Source organism: Equus przewalskii, chromosome 21, assembly GCF_037783145.1.
Source record: "Equus przewalskii isolate Varuska chromosome 21, EquPr2, whole genome shotgun sequence".
Lineage (NCBI taxonomy): Eukaryota > Metazoa > Chordata > Mammalia > Perissodactyla > Equidae > Equus > Equus przewalskii.
Window position 1 is genome coordinate 37,272,713 of NC_091851.1, and position 13,195 is coordinate 37,285,907.

The 13,195-nt window shown below is 36.3% G+C and overlaps 1 protein-coding gene across 5 annotated transcripts in view; it reads left to right on the forward strand.

Annotated features, from left to right (window-relative positions):
• The window catches only part of CSE1L (chromosome segregation 1 like), a 45,448-nt gene that overhangs the window by 13,854 nt on the left and 18,399 nt on the right, over nt 1-13,195 (forward strand). For all 5 annotated transcript variants that reach the window (XM_070588485.1, XM_070588483.1, XM_070588486.1 and 2 more), the window contains 10 exons: nt 1,257-1,358; nt 1,433-1,578; nt 1,974-2,064; nt 3,665-3,772; nt 5,172-5,264; nt 6,121-6,288; nt 6,400-6,529; nt 8,062-8,127; nt 8,547-8,749; nt 9,191-9,275. In XM_070588485.1, coding sequence (XP_070444586.1) covers nt 1,257-1,358; nt 1,433-1,578; nt 1,974-2,064; nt 3,665-3,772; nt 5,172-5,264; nt 6,121-6,288; nt 6,400-6,529; nt 8,062-8,127; nt 8,547-8,749; nt 9,191-9,275 — 1,192 coding nt within the window. The remainder of the gene's footprint in view (nt 1-1,256; nt 1,359-1,432; nt 1,579-1,973; nt 2,065-3,664; nt 3,773-5,171; nt 5,265-6,120; nt 6,289-6,399; nt 6,530-8,061; nt 8,128-8,546; nt 8,750-9,190; nt 9,276-13,195) is intronic.

The window sequence follows — 13,195 nt, forward strand, 5'->3', positions numbered from 1 at the left end:
GGGAAGACACAATCTAAATGAATACTTGAAGAACTTTCTATTGTGGACTGAGAAAAATTATAAAAAGCTGAAAAACTGCATTACACGTATAAAAGATTTATAGAATGCAAAATAATTTATATTTGAAGTCTTTGATAAGGGATTTTGCCCTATGTCTTGTATGGTATGAAAATATATTCTAATTTTTAGGTGAATCCTCTTTTGCTGTGAGTTTAATGACTAGTATAAAATTATAAGTTAAGAAACAGGAACCGGTATTTTCCTTACCGTGGCACAGTGGTTCTCACTTAGGGGTGATTCTGCCCACCAGGGGATGTTTGGAGATTTTGCTTGTCACAGCTGGAGGGCAGGGGTTTCACTGGCATCTAGTGGGTAGAAGTCAGGGCTGCTGGTAACCATCCTTCAGTGCACAAGAAAGATGCCCGCAATGAAGATTTATCTGGTCAAAAATACTGATAATGATGAGGTTGAGGAAACCTTGGCTTAGGATAAAGAAAAAAATGCCAATTGTTTTGTAATGACAACGGTAATGATACTTAGAAAGTATTATGGTTGACAAAAATGGCCAGTTTTTCTAAAAAGTCAACTTTAAGTTTGTTTAAATATTTATTCCTCATTCCATAAAAGACTTTAAAAATAGTAAATACAGTTCTTAAGCTTGCATAGTCAGGTGTTACCACGTGTGGAGGAACAACTTGGTGAATCTTCGAAAGAATGTTTCAAAAAAATCTATCCCTCTACTTGTTGAAGTGCTAGCCCTCCCTCTATCTTGATCTGTAAAACTAGTGAGACTTGAGAACCTCTGGGTGATGCAGCTGGATGCATTCACACGGGTAGTCGTCAAGAAGTTTTCATAGAAAAGACCTTTGACTTAAGGTGAGAGTCAAATTGAAGCTTTTCAAGATGAATATGGGCTAAATAGCATATATCTATAAAGATTTTAACCACGTGCCCTCATTAGTTTACGTGTAGAACTGAGATTCTTAATTGGCGGTATGGAGTCAGAGCAGCTCATTAATTTGTATATAAAATATTTGCATTTGGGATAGAATGTACGTTTTTCTGCAGGAAGAGTTCATGCTTTCATCAGATTATTAAATGAATCTGTGACCCATATATGTAGAAGGAAGGCCCTACCTTCCTCTATGTTTTTCTTAGAAAACCAGCAAATAAGAAATGGTTCTATTTTGTCTATAAACCTTTATGGTCATGGATATGGGTTTTGTGTTCTTTGCTCGTTGATGTTTTCCTTTTAGGTTGAAGATGAACCAAACAAGATTTGCGAAGCTGACCGCGTAGCCATTAAAGCCAACATAGTGCACTTGATGCTTAGCAGCCCAGAGCAGATTCAGAAGCAGGTAAGGCAAGCCCTGCGTTTTAGGTAGGCTTATCTGTAGGGCTTTTATCTAGTTAATCTTTCTTCTCCCTCCAGTTAAGTGATGCCATTAGCATTATTGGCAGAGAAGATTTCCCTCAGAAATGGCCTGACTTGTTGACAGAAATGGTGAATCGCTTTCAGAGTGGAGATTTCCATGTTATTAATGGAGTCCTTCGTACAGCACATTCGTTATTTAAAAGGTATTGATGTATAAATTCATATTTTTAAAATACTTTTTTTCAAATGTTTTTGCTTGTTATTTTAACAGTTATTTTGTCATGCCTTTGAGTATTATAATCCTAGAGTAAGAGAATAAGCCTCTCAATTCATTGTCGTGTTTGTTTCTTCTTGAGTAGGGTGTTTATTTCATATTGCCATATTACCTCTGAAATACTTATTATCCATAAACAGTGTTTGATTCCTTTAAAAAGAAAACTAAGAAAGAAGAATACCATCAGAAAAATAAATAAACCTAAGAATTCCCTTTGAATTTCAGAAAACTGTCAGCCATAGTTTTTTCTCTAATCTCTCCCTGAAGACCTAAAGTCTGTAAACAAAAACTTGTGAATCTGCCTATTTTACCTTAATTTTCTAGATATCGCCATGAATTTAAGTCAAACGAGTTATGGACTGAAATTAAGCTTGTCCTGGATGCCTTCGCTTTGCCTTTGACTAATCTATTTAAGGTATGGAATAACTATCTCGGTGATCATTTTAAATTACTTAATATTTTAAATTGCTTAAATATTTACATAAATTTTAAGAGAATGCTTTGAAAGCTTATTTGATAGGTGGTATTCAGAACAGCATATTTTTTTTTTTTTAATTTCACACCTTACACAGAAATAGAGAAGATGGTATAATAAACTCCCATGTATCTGTTACATGAGTTTAACAGCTGCTAACATTTTGTTGTTTTTTTTACTTTGTTCCTCCCGTCCATTTTGTCGCAATAGTTCAAAGCAAATTTCAGGTATCGTATTTCACTGAAGTATTTGAGTATGCCTCTCTAAAGGAATAGATCCACATTTTGATTTGATTTTTTTATGGAGTTTAATTTATTCATATATTTGTACATCATCTTATAGTGCATAGGCGACTTTCCTGAACATGTTCTTCATCTTTGTGAGAATCTGGTAAGATTGAAAGAGATATATGGTTAACCATTTTTTCCAGATAAGAAAAGAGGGTTCAGTATCACAGTTCACAAAAAAGAGCCAGGCCTCAAACCTGGTTTTGCCAACTCTAGAAAAAGTGCTCATTTTATATTTTCAAATGGGAAAGTTGAGTGATAGTCACAACTTTCTAAAATGTAGAGTGTACACAGGATTTTTATGGTTAGGATGTCTTACTGATGGTACGTTTCATTAAAAAATGAAATCAGACAAAATGTGATTAATTTTTTTCTGCCTGTTGGATTGGCAAAAAATTTTATTTCTTTTTAATGATGTTAAAAGTCTTAGCCAGAGTGCAGTGAAATGAGCGCTCTGGTGTCCTGTCCACTGGATTATAGATGGTACTAGCTTTCTGGAGCTTGACGTTTCATTACAAAAAGCTTAGTATTCATCTAAGGATCCTAACTCTAGGATTATAGTAAGTAACTTTTGTTGAGTGTCTTTTACATAGAAGGTTGCACAAAGTAGTAGGACCTTTTATGTGTATTTTCCCATTTAATTCTGTTTTCTCTATGAGGTAGGCATTGTTCTCATACTATAGATGAGGAGATTGGGGCCCAGTAAAATAACTTACTTGCTCAAAGTCATGCTCATTAGAAGGAACAGAGTCTGGGTTGTATAAAGATCTGTCTGGCTTCCAAAACCTGTATTCATAGCACACTGTTCTGCTTTGGTAATACACTTCTAGAATCTCAAACTGTGAAAGTTGAGGTACGCACCAAGTTTTATAGATAAGTCTGTTTATTGCAGTTGGATGATGAACAACTGGAAACAACCTAAAGGCCAAGTGGCAGGGGAATTGTTTAATGAAAGCATATAAAAACAATTTTGGTAATATCTTTCTATATATGCACCAAGGAGACTGGAAGGATCTAGTTCAAATTATTAACATTGGATTTTTCAGTAGTGCTATTATGGACAGTTTAAAAATATGTATTTTAACGTATTTTCCAACATTTCTTAAATGACTGTATGCTGCTAATTAAAAGCCAAATTTTAGAGAAGAGATTTTATTTATAATATGAATAGAAGCTAAATTTCAGCCTAGTGCAAGGCTGTTTCACTAAGGTTTACAACACGCTAAAACTTTGTTCCTAATTTCCTTTCCAAGGCCACTATTGAACTCTGCAGTACTCACTCAAACGATGCCTCTGCCCTGAGGATTCTTTTTTCTTCCCTGATCCTGATCTCAAAACTGTTCTATAGTTTAAACTTTCAGGTAAGTTTTTGTTTTATTTCTTGCATTTGATTCTTATTCTTTGGTGTCAAATATATAGTTTTTCACTTGATTAAAACTTTGCCAGCATTGATTTTTCTGAAATTAGTTTTTTTCTTATTCTTCCCATTCTTTATCTGTATACAAATAGTGTTCTGCTTTATTGTAGTTCCTAGAGATGCTAGGGGATTTCTATGGGGAAAAGTAGCATTCTCTTGTATTCCAGTAATTAGGGAACCTTACATCCTAACTCACTGTTTGGAGAATCACTCTGCTATTTTATCAGAGACACTGAGAGACCACGTTCTCAGGCCTTCCTCTTTTCTTCATTTAAGTGGCTATTAATGCTGGGGAACCATGCCTTGATTAGAGGTCTCTGCCTAGCTTACTCAAAAAGGCTTTCATTGGAAGCATTTCTGGGAGACAGAAGGCTGAAGGAGGAGGCTTTAGATGGTGTAAGAACCTGGCATTTCAGGAAACATAGCCACAGTGTTATAGCAAAAAATGTCTGGTCACCCTATTGCTACCGAGATAGTGGCCTCCAGTCATTCTTTCTGTTCTTGAGTGATTACTTTAAGACAGAGTTTCAGGACTGAGAAGAGGGTCTTATTGGCATACCTTACTATACTGAGATGCAAGAGGAAGGATCTAGCTTTCTCATTGCTTATAGCCAGAGCCGAGTACCTGAACTTAATCCTTACAGCAGGACTACACTCACAGTGCTAGGGAGGCCATTCCCCAAAAAGAACAGGTAGAATAGGAGATACGCGGTTCAGTACCCACCTCCATGTTCATTCGGACAGTGGTTTGAGAAATTCTTTCTTAAAAGATACCACTGTTTTTTCTTACACCTTCTTTTGATGTCTACTTCCTAGAAATCGGGTAATATGAGGCTCTTAATAACTTGTTAGACATAGAGGAAGGAGGCATCATCTTTCCCCTTGAGGGGCTTATCCCTCATTAAGAAGGCAGTACTGTGCCACAGCAAATTAGTGACTGTCTGAGACAATAAATCTGAATCGGTGGGCATCTTACAATAAATGCAGTTGTTCAGAAAGGAAAAGGAATATATTGGTAAGCAATGAGTTTTGTAAGTAAAGCCTTCATACAATCTTAGCTGGACCTTGAAGGACTAAGCAGATTTGGATTGGAACAGGAAATAGAGGTGGCATAATTTGTGGTTGAGAGCATACAGAGACAGAAGTCAGAATGGTTTATTTAGCTGCCAGACCTAGCTGGAGCAGAGGATTCTTGTCAAAGTAGGTAATGGTTGGCTCACACTGAGAAGTGTGGACTCGAGTCTGAAGGCATGTGGAAGATATTTAGCATGGTGGGTAAAACGTATTAAAATAGCATACTTATTATTTCAATCAAAAGGCTCCAGTCAGCATTTATTCTTTAGGATCTCCCTGAATTCTTTGAAGATAATATGGAGACTTGGATGAACAACTTCCATACCCTCTTGACTTTAGATAATAAGCTTCTACAAACTGATGTAAGTATTGTTTAAAATGTTTCCTGAGTAGCCTTTTTTTTAATTTAAGAATTATTTGAAATATGTCACTTATATCTCAATTTAAAGAAATGTAAAAAAAAATTGAGTACCTTCTGAAAACATTGGAAGACAGTTAATTAGATTTCAGAAAATGAAATAAAATTATCTAAGAACATTTAGCATGCTGGTTCCTTAAAAATTATTTATTCTTTGCATTGTTGATAGGTGAAATTCTAAGAATGCAAGTAATATTTGATTATAGGGGATGTTCCATATTTGGCTACTTGTAGCATACAGAATTACTCTTATTGTGGGCCTAGCTTAGGTTACAATTTATGGATAAGGCTATTTCATTTCATTATTGAGAGGAAGGCCTCGGTGTATTCACATTGTGAACATTTATAAAAGAGAAAATTATTTGTCATTGAAGATATTAAGAAAACTTAAACCTCCGTAATAATCTCTTTTTAAAAAGTCATCCACACTATGGGAAAGAGGGAACATGATGAAACTTTGTAATGTGTGAAAATTTCTGACTTGGATTTTGTAATGCGTGCTTTTCAACGTAAGCACTTACTCTGTTTCTCATTTGCTTATTAATATATTTATGATCTACTTCTTACCCAAGAAACAAACTTTTTGAGAGCTGTTTTCAGTGATTAATAAATAAGAAGTATTTCATCTTTCACTTATTTGAAAGACTAGGTGAGGAGATTGACAGTGACATAGATGTGGTTTCAACACTTGGCTTTGGATTTAAATTTTTAAAGAGTTAGTTCAGGAATTACAGCTACTCTCCATGTTTATGGTAGCATTAGAGTTGTACGTTTGAGTTTTCTGTTTTCTCTTATGTGAGGATGAAGAGGAAGCAGGTTTATTGGAGCTCTTGAAGTCTCAGATTTGTGATAATGCTGCACTCTATGCACAAAAGTATGATGAAGAATTTCAACGGTACCTGCCTCGTTTTGTCACAGCCATCTGGAATTTATTAGTTACAACAGGTCAAGAGGTTAAATATGACTTGGTAAGATAATGGTAGAGACAATAACTCAGACATTCCCTCCCTACCTCCCCCAAGAAATAAACGATTCAATCTTGCTTTTAAAAATATGCTGATTGTGTTGTTTTATTCCAGTTAGTGAGTAATGCAATTCAGTTTCTGGCTTCTGTTTGTGAGAGACCTCACTACAAAAATCTATTTGAAGACCAGAATACGCTGACGAGTATCTGTGAAAAGGTTATTGTGCCTAACATGGAATTTAGAGGTAATTATGGCAAAGTGTTCTTTCTGTTGCTTTTTATAACTTAGTCTAATTTGTGTGTGTGTGAGGAAGATTGGCGCTGATCTTCCTCTTTTTGCTTGAGGCAAGATTGTCGCTGAGTTAACGTCTGTGCCCGTCTTCCTCTATTTTGTATGTGGGACACCGCCACAGTGTGGGCTTGATAAGTGGTGCTAGGTCTGTGCCCGGGAATCAAACTTGTGAAACCCAGGCCACCGAAGTGGAGTGTGCAAACTTAACCACTATGCCAGTGGGCCTGCCCCAGTCTAATTTTTTTTATTGCTAAAGAAACTTCGTAGGCTATTTATTGCCTATTTTCTAAACCAAGACCAAAAAACGTGGTATAAAAGGCATTTGTGAAATGAGTTCTGCTGTGATGAACTTTGTTGTGTACTTTGGAGGTTTTTTCATGGAAATATTGAATCAGACTTTAAAAATTGTGTTATGTTGAGAAGAAAGTAAACTAGCCAGGATCTCAACTTAGGGAAAGAGTTTTGTTTTGTTTGATTTAGTATTTCACCAAGGCAAATAGCTGTTTTTAAACAGTTGACTTGAAACTAGAAGTGATTGAAAACTTTTAAATACAGAGTTGAAACTCACTTTGTGCTTAAGGTTAAGATAGTCCTAAGGGCCTGTACTTGTTTTCTGGTTTTTTTTTTTAAGATTTTATTTTTCCTTTTTCTCTGCCAAGCCCCCTGGTACATAGTGGTGTATTTTTAGTTGTGGGTCCTTCTAGTTGTGGCACGTGGGATTCTGCCTCAGCATGGCTTGAGGAGCGGTGCCATGTCCGCGCCCAGGATTCGAACCAGTGAAACCCTGGGCCGCCGAAGTGGAGCTCGCAAACTTAACCACTCGGCCATGGGGCTGGCCCCGCTAAGGACCTGTATTTGTATACAAAATGTCTTCCTTACAGTTGGGAAGAGCAAGTAGTAAACATGGAAGGAATTGTGTTCCATATCAAAGCAGTTAGTAGATCGGTGGTTCTCAAATTATCAGACTGAAATAAAATGAGGAAATAAAGGAAAATATAATATGAAGTTTTATTTCCTTTTTTGTTTTCATAAAAGTATATTTACTTAAAGGACAGATCTTTATGCTGATCTTGCCCGTCGCACTCTTTTTGGTATTGAAATGACTTTTATGAAATAATGGTGATTATAGTTGTTAGGTTGTTTGTTGTTTTAATGTCTTTTGGCAAAATAAAAAGTTGGCATCACTAGATTGGTCCCTGTCACTCACTTTTCAAAGTTGATGGTGAAGTACAATTCTTGGGATGCCATCACATTAGAGCAAGTGAGCCTGTGTCACAGCTGTGTGAATTATCTATTACCTGACCTTTTGGGTAGTATTTGCTGCTCTAAGTAATGATTAAGAGTAAATGAAGTCGTCATTTGTTGGGAAAGAACACTTTGCTGTAAAACATGGCAATTCTGCATATTCTTCTGCATACTCAGCTGTAGAAGTCTGATTTGTCCTATCTTTTGAGGGCTTATCTGAAATGTCAGTTCTCTTTGCAGCTGCTGATGAGGAGGCCTTTGAAGATAACTCTGAGGAGTACATAAGAAGAGATTTGGAAGGATCTGGTATGTGTTTTGGTTTTTTACTGTTAGTCTCTCAGCAAGCCGATTTTAAGGCTGCTCTCTTCCTAGTAAATATGGGAGGAGGGGAGTTAGAATGAGTGTGTCATTTCAGCTGGCTTTCACGGGAGGACTATTTTCCTTCTTGAACTTCTACAGCCTGAAAAGCAGCTCTTATATGAGCTATGTCAGAGCGTCAAAAGTTGAATCATTTGTCTTCTTTTTTTTAGGTACTTACTAGTGTTTATGATACTAGTATGTCCTTTTTAGTTTCTTTCTGATTTTGTGTTTCTTGTGAAAAAAATGTTCTTTTTATTGTTTATGTGCTGACAGCAAACAGATGGCAGTTTGTTTACTTATAAACTCGGTCACTTGTTTGGTGGTTGTTTCTTTCTCCCATGATATGTTTCCCTTTGATTTTATAGATATTGATACTAGACGCAGGGCTGCTTGTGATCTAGTACGAGGATTATGCAAGTTTTTTGAGGGACCCGTGACAGGAATCTTCTCTGGTTATGTTAATTCCATGCTGCAGGAATATGCAAAAAATCCATCTGTCAACTGGAAACACAAAGATGCGGCCATTTACCTGGTGACATCTTTGGCATCAAAAGCCCAAACACAGAAGGTGAATCTTTTCACTATAGTTTTGTTTCTAAAAGAAACTTGTTGGTATCCACAGAAGTTAAAAAGAAGTAATTTATTTCCGATGAGACAGCCTACTCTGCTAGATAACCTGTTCTGATAAGAATTCATATAGTCTCCAAAGATGACTTTATGTCGATGGATTAAGCACCTAAATTTCTCATGGAACGAAACTGGCAGATGCCACACTTTTTCCCTCAGCTGAGACTCAGTGTATAAAATGTTCTGAACTTAAATTTAGCTGTTCTTTAATTTGGGGAAGTTTCTTTATGGTCTATTAAAATAGTCTTGTTTTATATTTAAGCAGTTGGTGTTTTGAAGTGTTCCTCTCCACCTGCTTTTCTAAAGTTACCTAAATTTCCGATGTGGTAGATATATATAGGAATTTCATGTTATTTTACCCTGTTCCAAATTTGTTTTTCAGCATGGAATTACACAAGCAAATGAACTTGTAAACCTGACTGAGTTCTTTGTGAGTCACATTCTCCCTGATTTAAAATCAGCTAATGGTGAGTTTTATTAAATTTTTTGATACAACGTAGTATACCCACAAGTTTTATTTGCATTGTTATTTTATACTACAAAATAAATAACATTATGGCAAAAGTCATAATAGGCCTCTATCTCATCATGATCCTCAAGAAATTGGCTCCTCTCCTTGTTGAAGTTATTTCTTTTATTGAATAAATTCTCACATGGCTTCTCCAGATGTTGCCCAGGTAAAATTGACTTTCTATAAAGAAAAAGTTGCTTGTTTATAAGGAAAGCAGGAACAAGTAAGGCTGAATTGTAACTCAGCTTTGTTATCCTGGTATATAGTCTAGGAATTACATTTTGGTTTTCTTTTCCTTCTCATTTGAAAAATGAACTCTTTAAAATTGGAGTAAATTAAAGTACCTGAATGATAAATATTAAGGATAATTTCCCATGTTTATGAAAGTAGGGGTGTGTGTGTGTATCCATCCCCCTTTTTAAACTTTTTGTATGGAAAATTTAAGTACATTAAAAAGGAGAATATTATCATGAACTTCATGTTACTGTCATCCAGTTTCAAGAATTTTTTTTTTATTGAGTTATTGATAGGTTACAATCTTGTGAAATTTCACTTGTACATTAATGTTTCTCAGTCATGTTGTAGGTGCACCACTTCACCCTTTGTGCCCACCCCCCACCCCACCTTTCCCCTGGTATCCCCTAAACTGTTCTTAGTCCATAATTTTAAATTCCTCATATGAGTGGAGTCATACACATATTATCCTTCTCTCGCTGGCTTATTTCACTTAACGTAATTCTCTCAAGGTCCATCCATGTTATTGCAAATGGAATGATTTTGTTCTGTTTTGCAGCTGAGTAGTATTCCATTGTATATATGTACCACATCTTCTTCATCCATTCGTCTGTTGCTGGACACTTAGGTTGCTTCCACGTCTTGGCTATTGTAAACAGTGCTGCAGTAAACGTTGGGGTGCATAGGACTTTTGGGATTGCTGACTTCAAGCTCTTTGGATAAATACCCAGTAGTGGGATGGCTGGATCGTATGGTAGTTCTATTTTTAATTTTTTGAGGAATCTCCATACTGTTTTCCATAGTGGCTGCACCAGTTTGCATTCCCACCAGCAGTGTATGAGGGTTCCTTTTTCTCCGCAACCTCTCCAACATTTGTTGCTATTAGTTTTAGATATTTTTGTCATTCTAACAGGTGTAAGGTGATATCTTAGTGTAGTTTTGATTTGCATTTCCCTGATGATCAGCGATGATGAGCATCTTTTCATGTGCCTATTGGCCATCAGTATATCTTCTTTGGAGAAATGTCTGTTCATGTCTCCAGCCCATTTTTTGATTGGGTTGTTTGATGTTTTTTTGTTGAGTTGCGAGAGTTCTTTATATATTATGGATATTAAGCCTTTGTCAGATATATGACTTGCAAATATTTTTTCCCAGTTAGTGGGTTGTTTTTTTGTTTCAATCCTGTTTTCATTTGCCTTGAAGAAGCTCTTTAATCTGATGAGGTCCCATTTGTTTATTCTTTCTATTGTTTCCCTTCTCTGAGAAGGCATGGTGTCCGAAAAGATCCTTTTAATACTGATGTCAAAGAGTGGACTGCCTACGTTTTCTTCCAGAAGCCTCATGGTTTCAGGTCTCACCTTTAGGTCTTTGATCCATTTTGAGTTTATTTTGGTGAATGGTGAAAAAGAATGGTCAATTTTCATTCTTTTACATGTGGCCTTCCAGTTTTCCCAGCACCATTTGTTGAAAAGACTTTCTTTTCTCCATTGTAGGCCCTCAGCTCCTTTGTCAAAGATAAGCTGTCCATAGATGTGTGTTTTATTTCTGGGCTTTCAATTCTGTTCCATTGATCTGTGCACCTGTTTTTGTACCAGTACCATGCTGTTTGGATTACTGTAGCTTTGTAGTATGTTTTGAAGTCAGGGATTGTGATGCCTCCCGTTTTGTTCTTTTTTCTCAGGATTGCTTTAGAAATTCGGGGTCTTTTGTTGCCCCATATGAATTTTAGGATTCTTTGTTTTAATTCTGTAAAGAATGTCATTGGGATTCTGATTGGGATGGTGTTGAATCTGTAGATTGCTTTAGGTAGAACGGACATTTTAACTATGTTTATTCTTCCAATCCATGTACATGGAATGTCTTTCCATCTCCTTATGTCGTCATCCAATTCTCTCAGAAAGGCCTTGTAATTTTCATTATATAGGTCCTTCACTTCCTTAGTTAAATTTACCCCAAGGTATTTTATTCTTTTTGTTGCGATTGTGAATGGTATTGTGTTCTTGAGTTCTTTTTCTGTTGGTTCATTACTGGAGTATAGAAATGCTACTGATTTATGCAAATTGATTTTATACCCTGCAACTTTGCTGTAGTTGTTGATTACTTCTAAGAGTTTTCCAATGGATTCTTTGGGGTTTTCTATATATAAGATCATGTCGTCTGCAAACAGCGAGAGTTTCACTTCTTCCCTCCCTATTTGGATTCCTTTTATTCCTTTTTCTTGCCTGATTGCTCTGGCCAGGACCTCCAGTACTATGTTAAATAAGAGTGGTGATAGAGGGCATCCTTGTTTCGTTCCTGTTTTCAGGGGGATGGCGTTCAGTTTTTGCCCATTGAGTATGATGTTGGCTATGGGTTTGTCGTATATGGCCTTTATTATGTTGAGGTAGTTTCCTTCTATGCCCATTTTGTTCAGAGTTTTTATCATAAATGGCTGTTGGATCTTGTCAAATGCCTTCTCTGCATCTATTGAGATGATCATGTGGTTTTCATTCCTCAGTTTGTTGATGTGGTGTATCACGTTGATTGATTTGCAGATGTTGAACCATCCCTGTGTCCCTGGTATGAATCCCACCTGATCATGATGTATGATTCTTTTGATGAATTGCTGAATTCAGGTTGCCAAAATTTTGTTTAGAATTTATGCATCTATATTCATCAGTGGTATTGGCCTGTAGTTCTCTTTTTTCGTGGTGTCCTTGTCAGGTTTTGGTATCAGCGTGATGTTGGCCTCATAGAACGTGTTAGGAAGTGTTCCATCTTCCCTAATTTTTTGGAATAGCTTGAAAAGGATAGGTATTAAATCCTCTCTGAAAGTTTGGTAGAATTCCCCAGGAAAGCCATCTGGTCCTGGGGTTTTATTCTTTGGGATGTTTTTGATTGCTGTTTCAATCTCTTTCCTTGTGATTGGTCTGTTCAAATTGTCTGCCTCTTCTTGAGTGAGCTTTGGGAGATTGTAGGAGTCCAAGAATTTATCCGTTTCCTCTAGGTTATCCATTCTGTTGGCATATAGTTTTTTGTAGTATTCTCTTATAATCTGTTGTATTTCTGCAGAGTCTGTTGTTATTTCTCCTCGCTCATTTCTGATTTTGTTTATTTGAGCTTTCTCCCTTTTTTTCTTTGTAAGTCTGGCTAGTGATTTGTCAATTTTATTTATCTTCTCAAAAAACCAGCTCTTTGTCTCATTGATCCTTTCTACTGCCTTTTTCGTTTCAGTAGTATTTATTCCTGCTCTGATTTTTATTATTTCTCTCCTTCTGCTGACTTTGGGCTTCATTTGTTCTTTTTTCTCTAGTTCAGTTAGGTGTGCTTTAAGGTTGCTTATTTGGGCTTTTTCTTGTTTGTTAAGATGTGCCTGTATTGCGATGAATTTTCCTCTTAATACAGCTTTTGCTGTATCCCATATGAGTTGGTATGGTATGCTGTCATTTTCATTTGTTTCCAGGTATTTTTTTACTTCTTCTTTAATTCCTTCAATGATCCATTGCTTGTTCAGTAGTGTGTTGTTTAGTCTCCACATCTTTGTGCCTTTCTCAGCTTTTTTCTTGTAATTAATTTCTAGCCTTATAGCACTATGATCTGAGAAGATGCTTGTTATTATGTCAATTTTTTTAAATTTGTAGAGGCTTGCCTTGTTTCCCAACA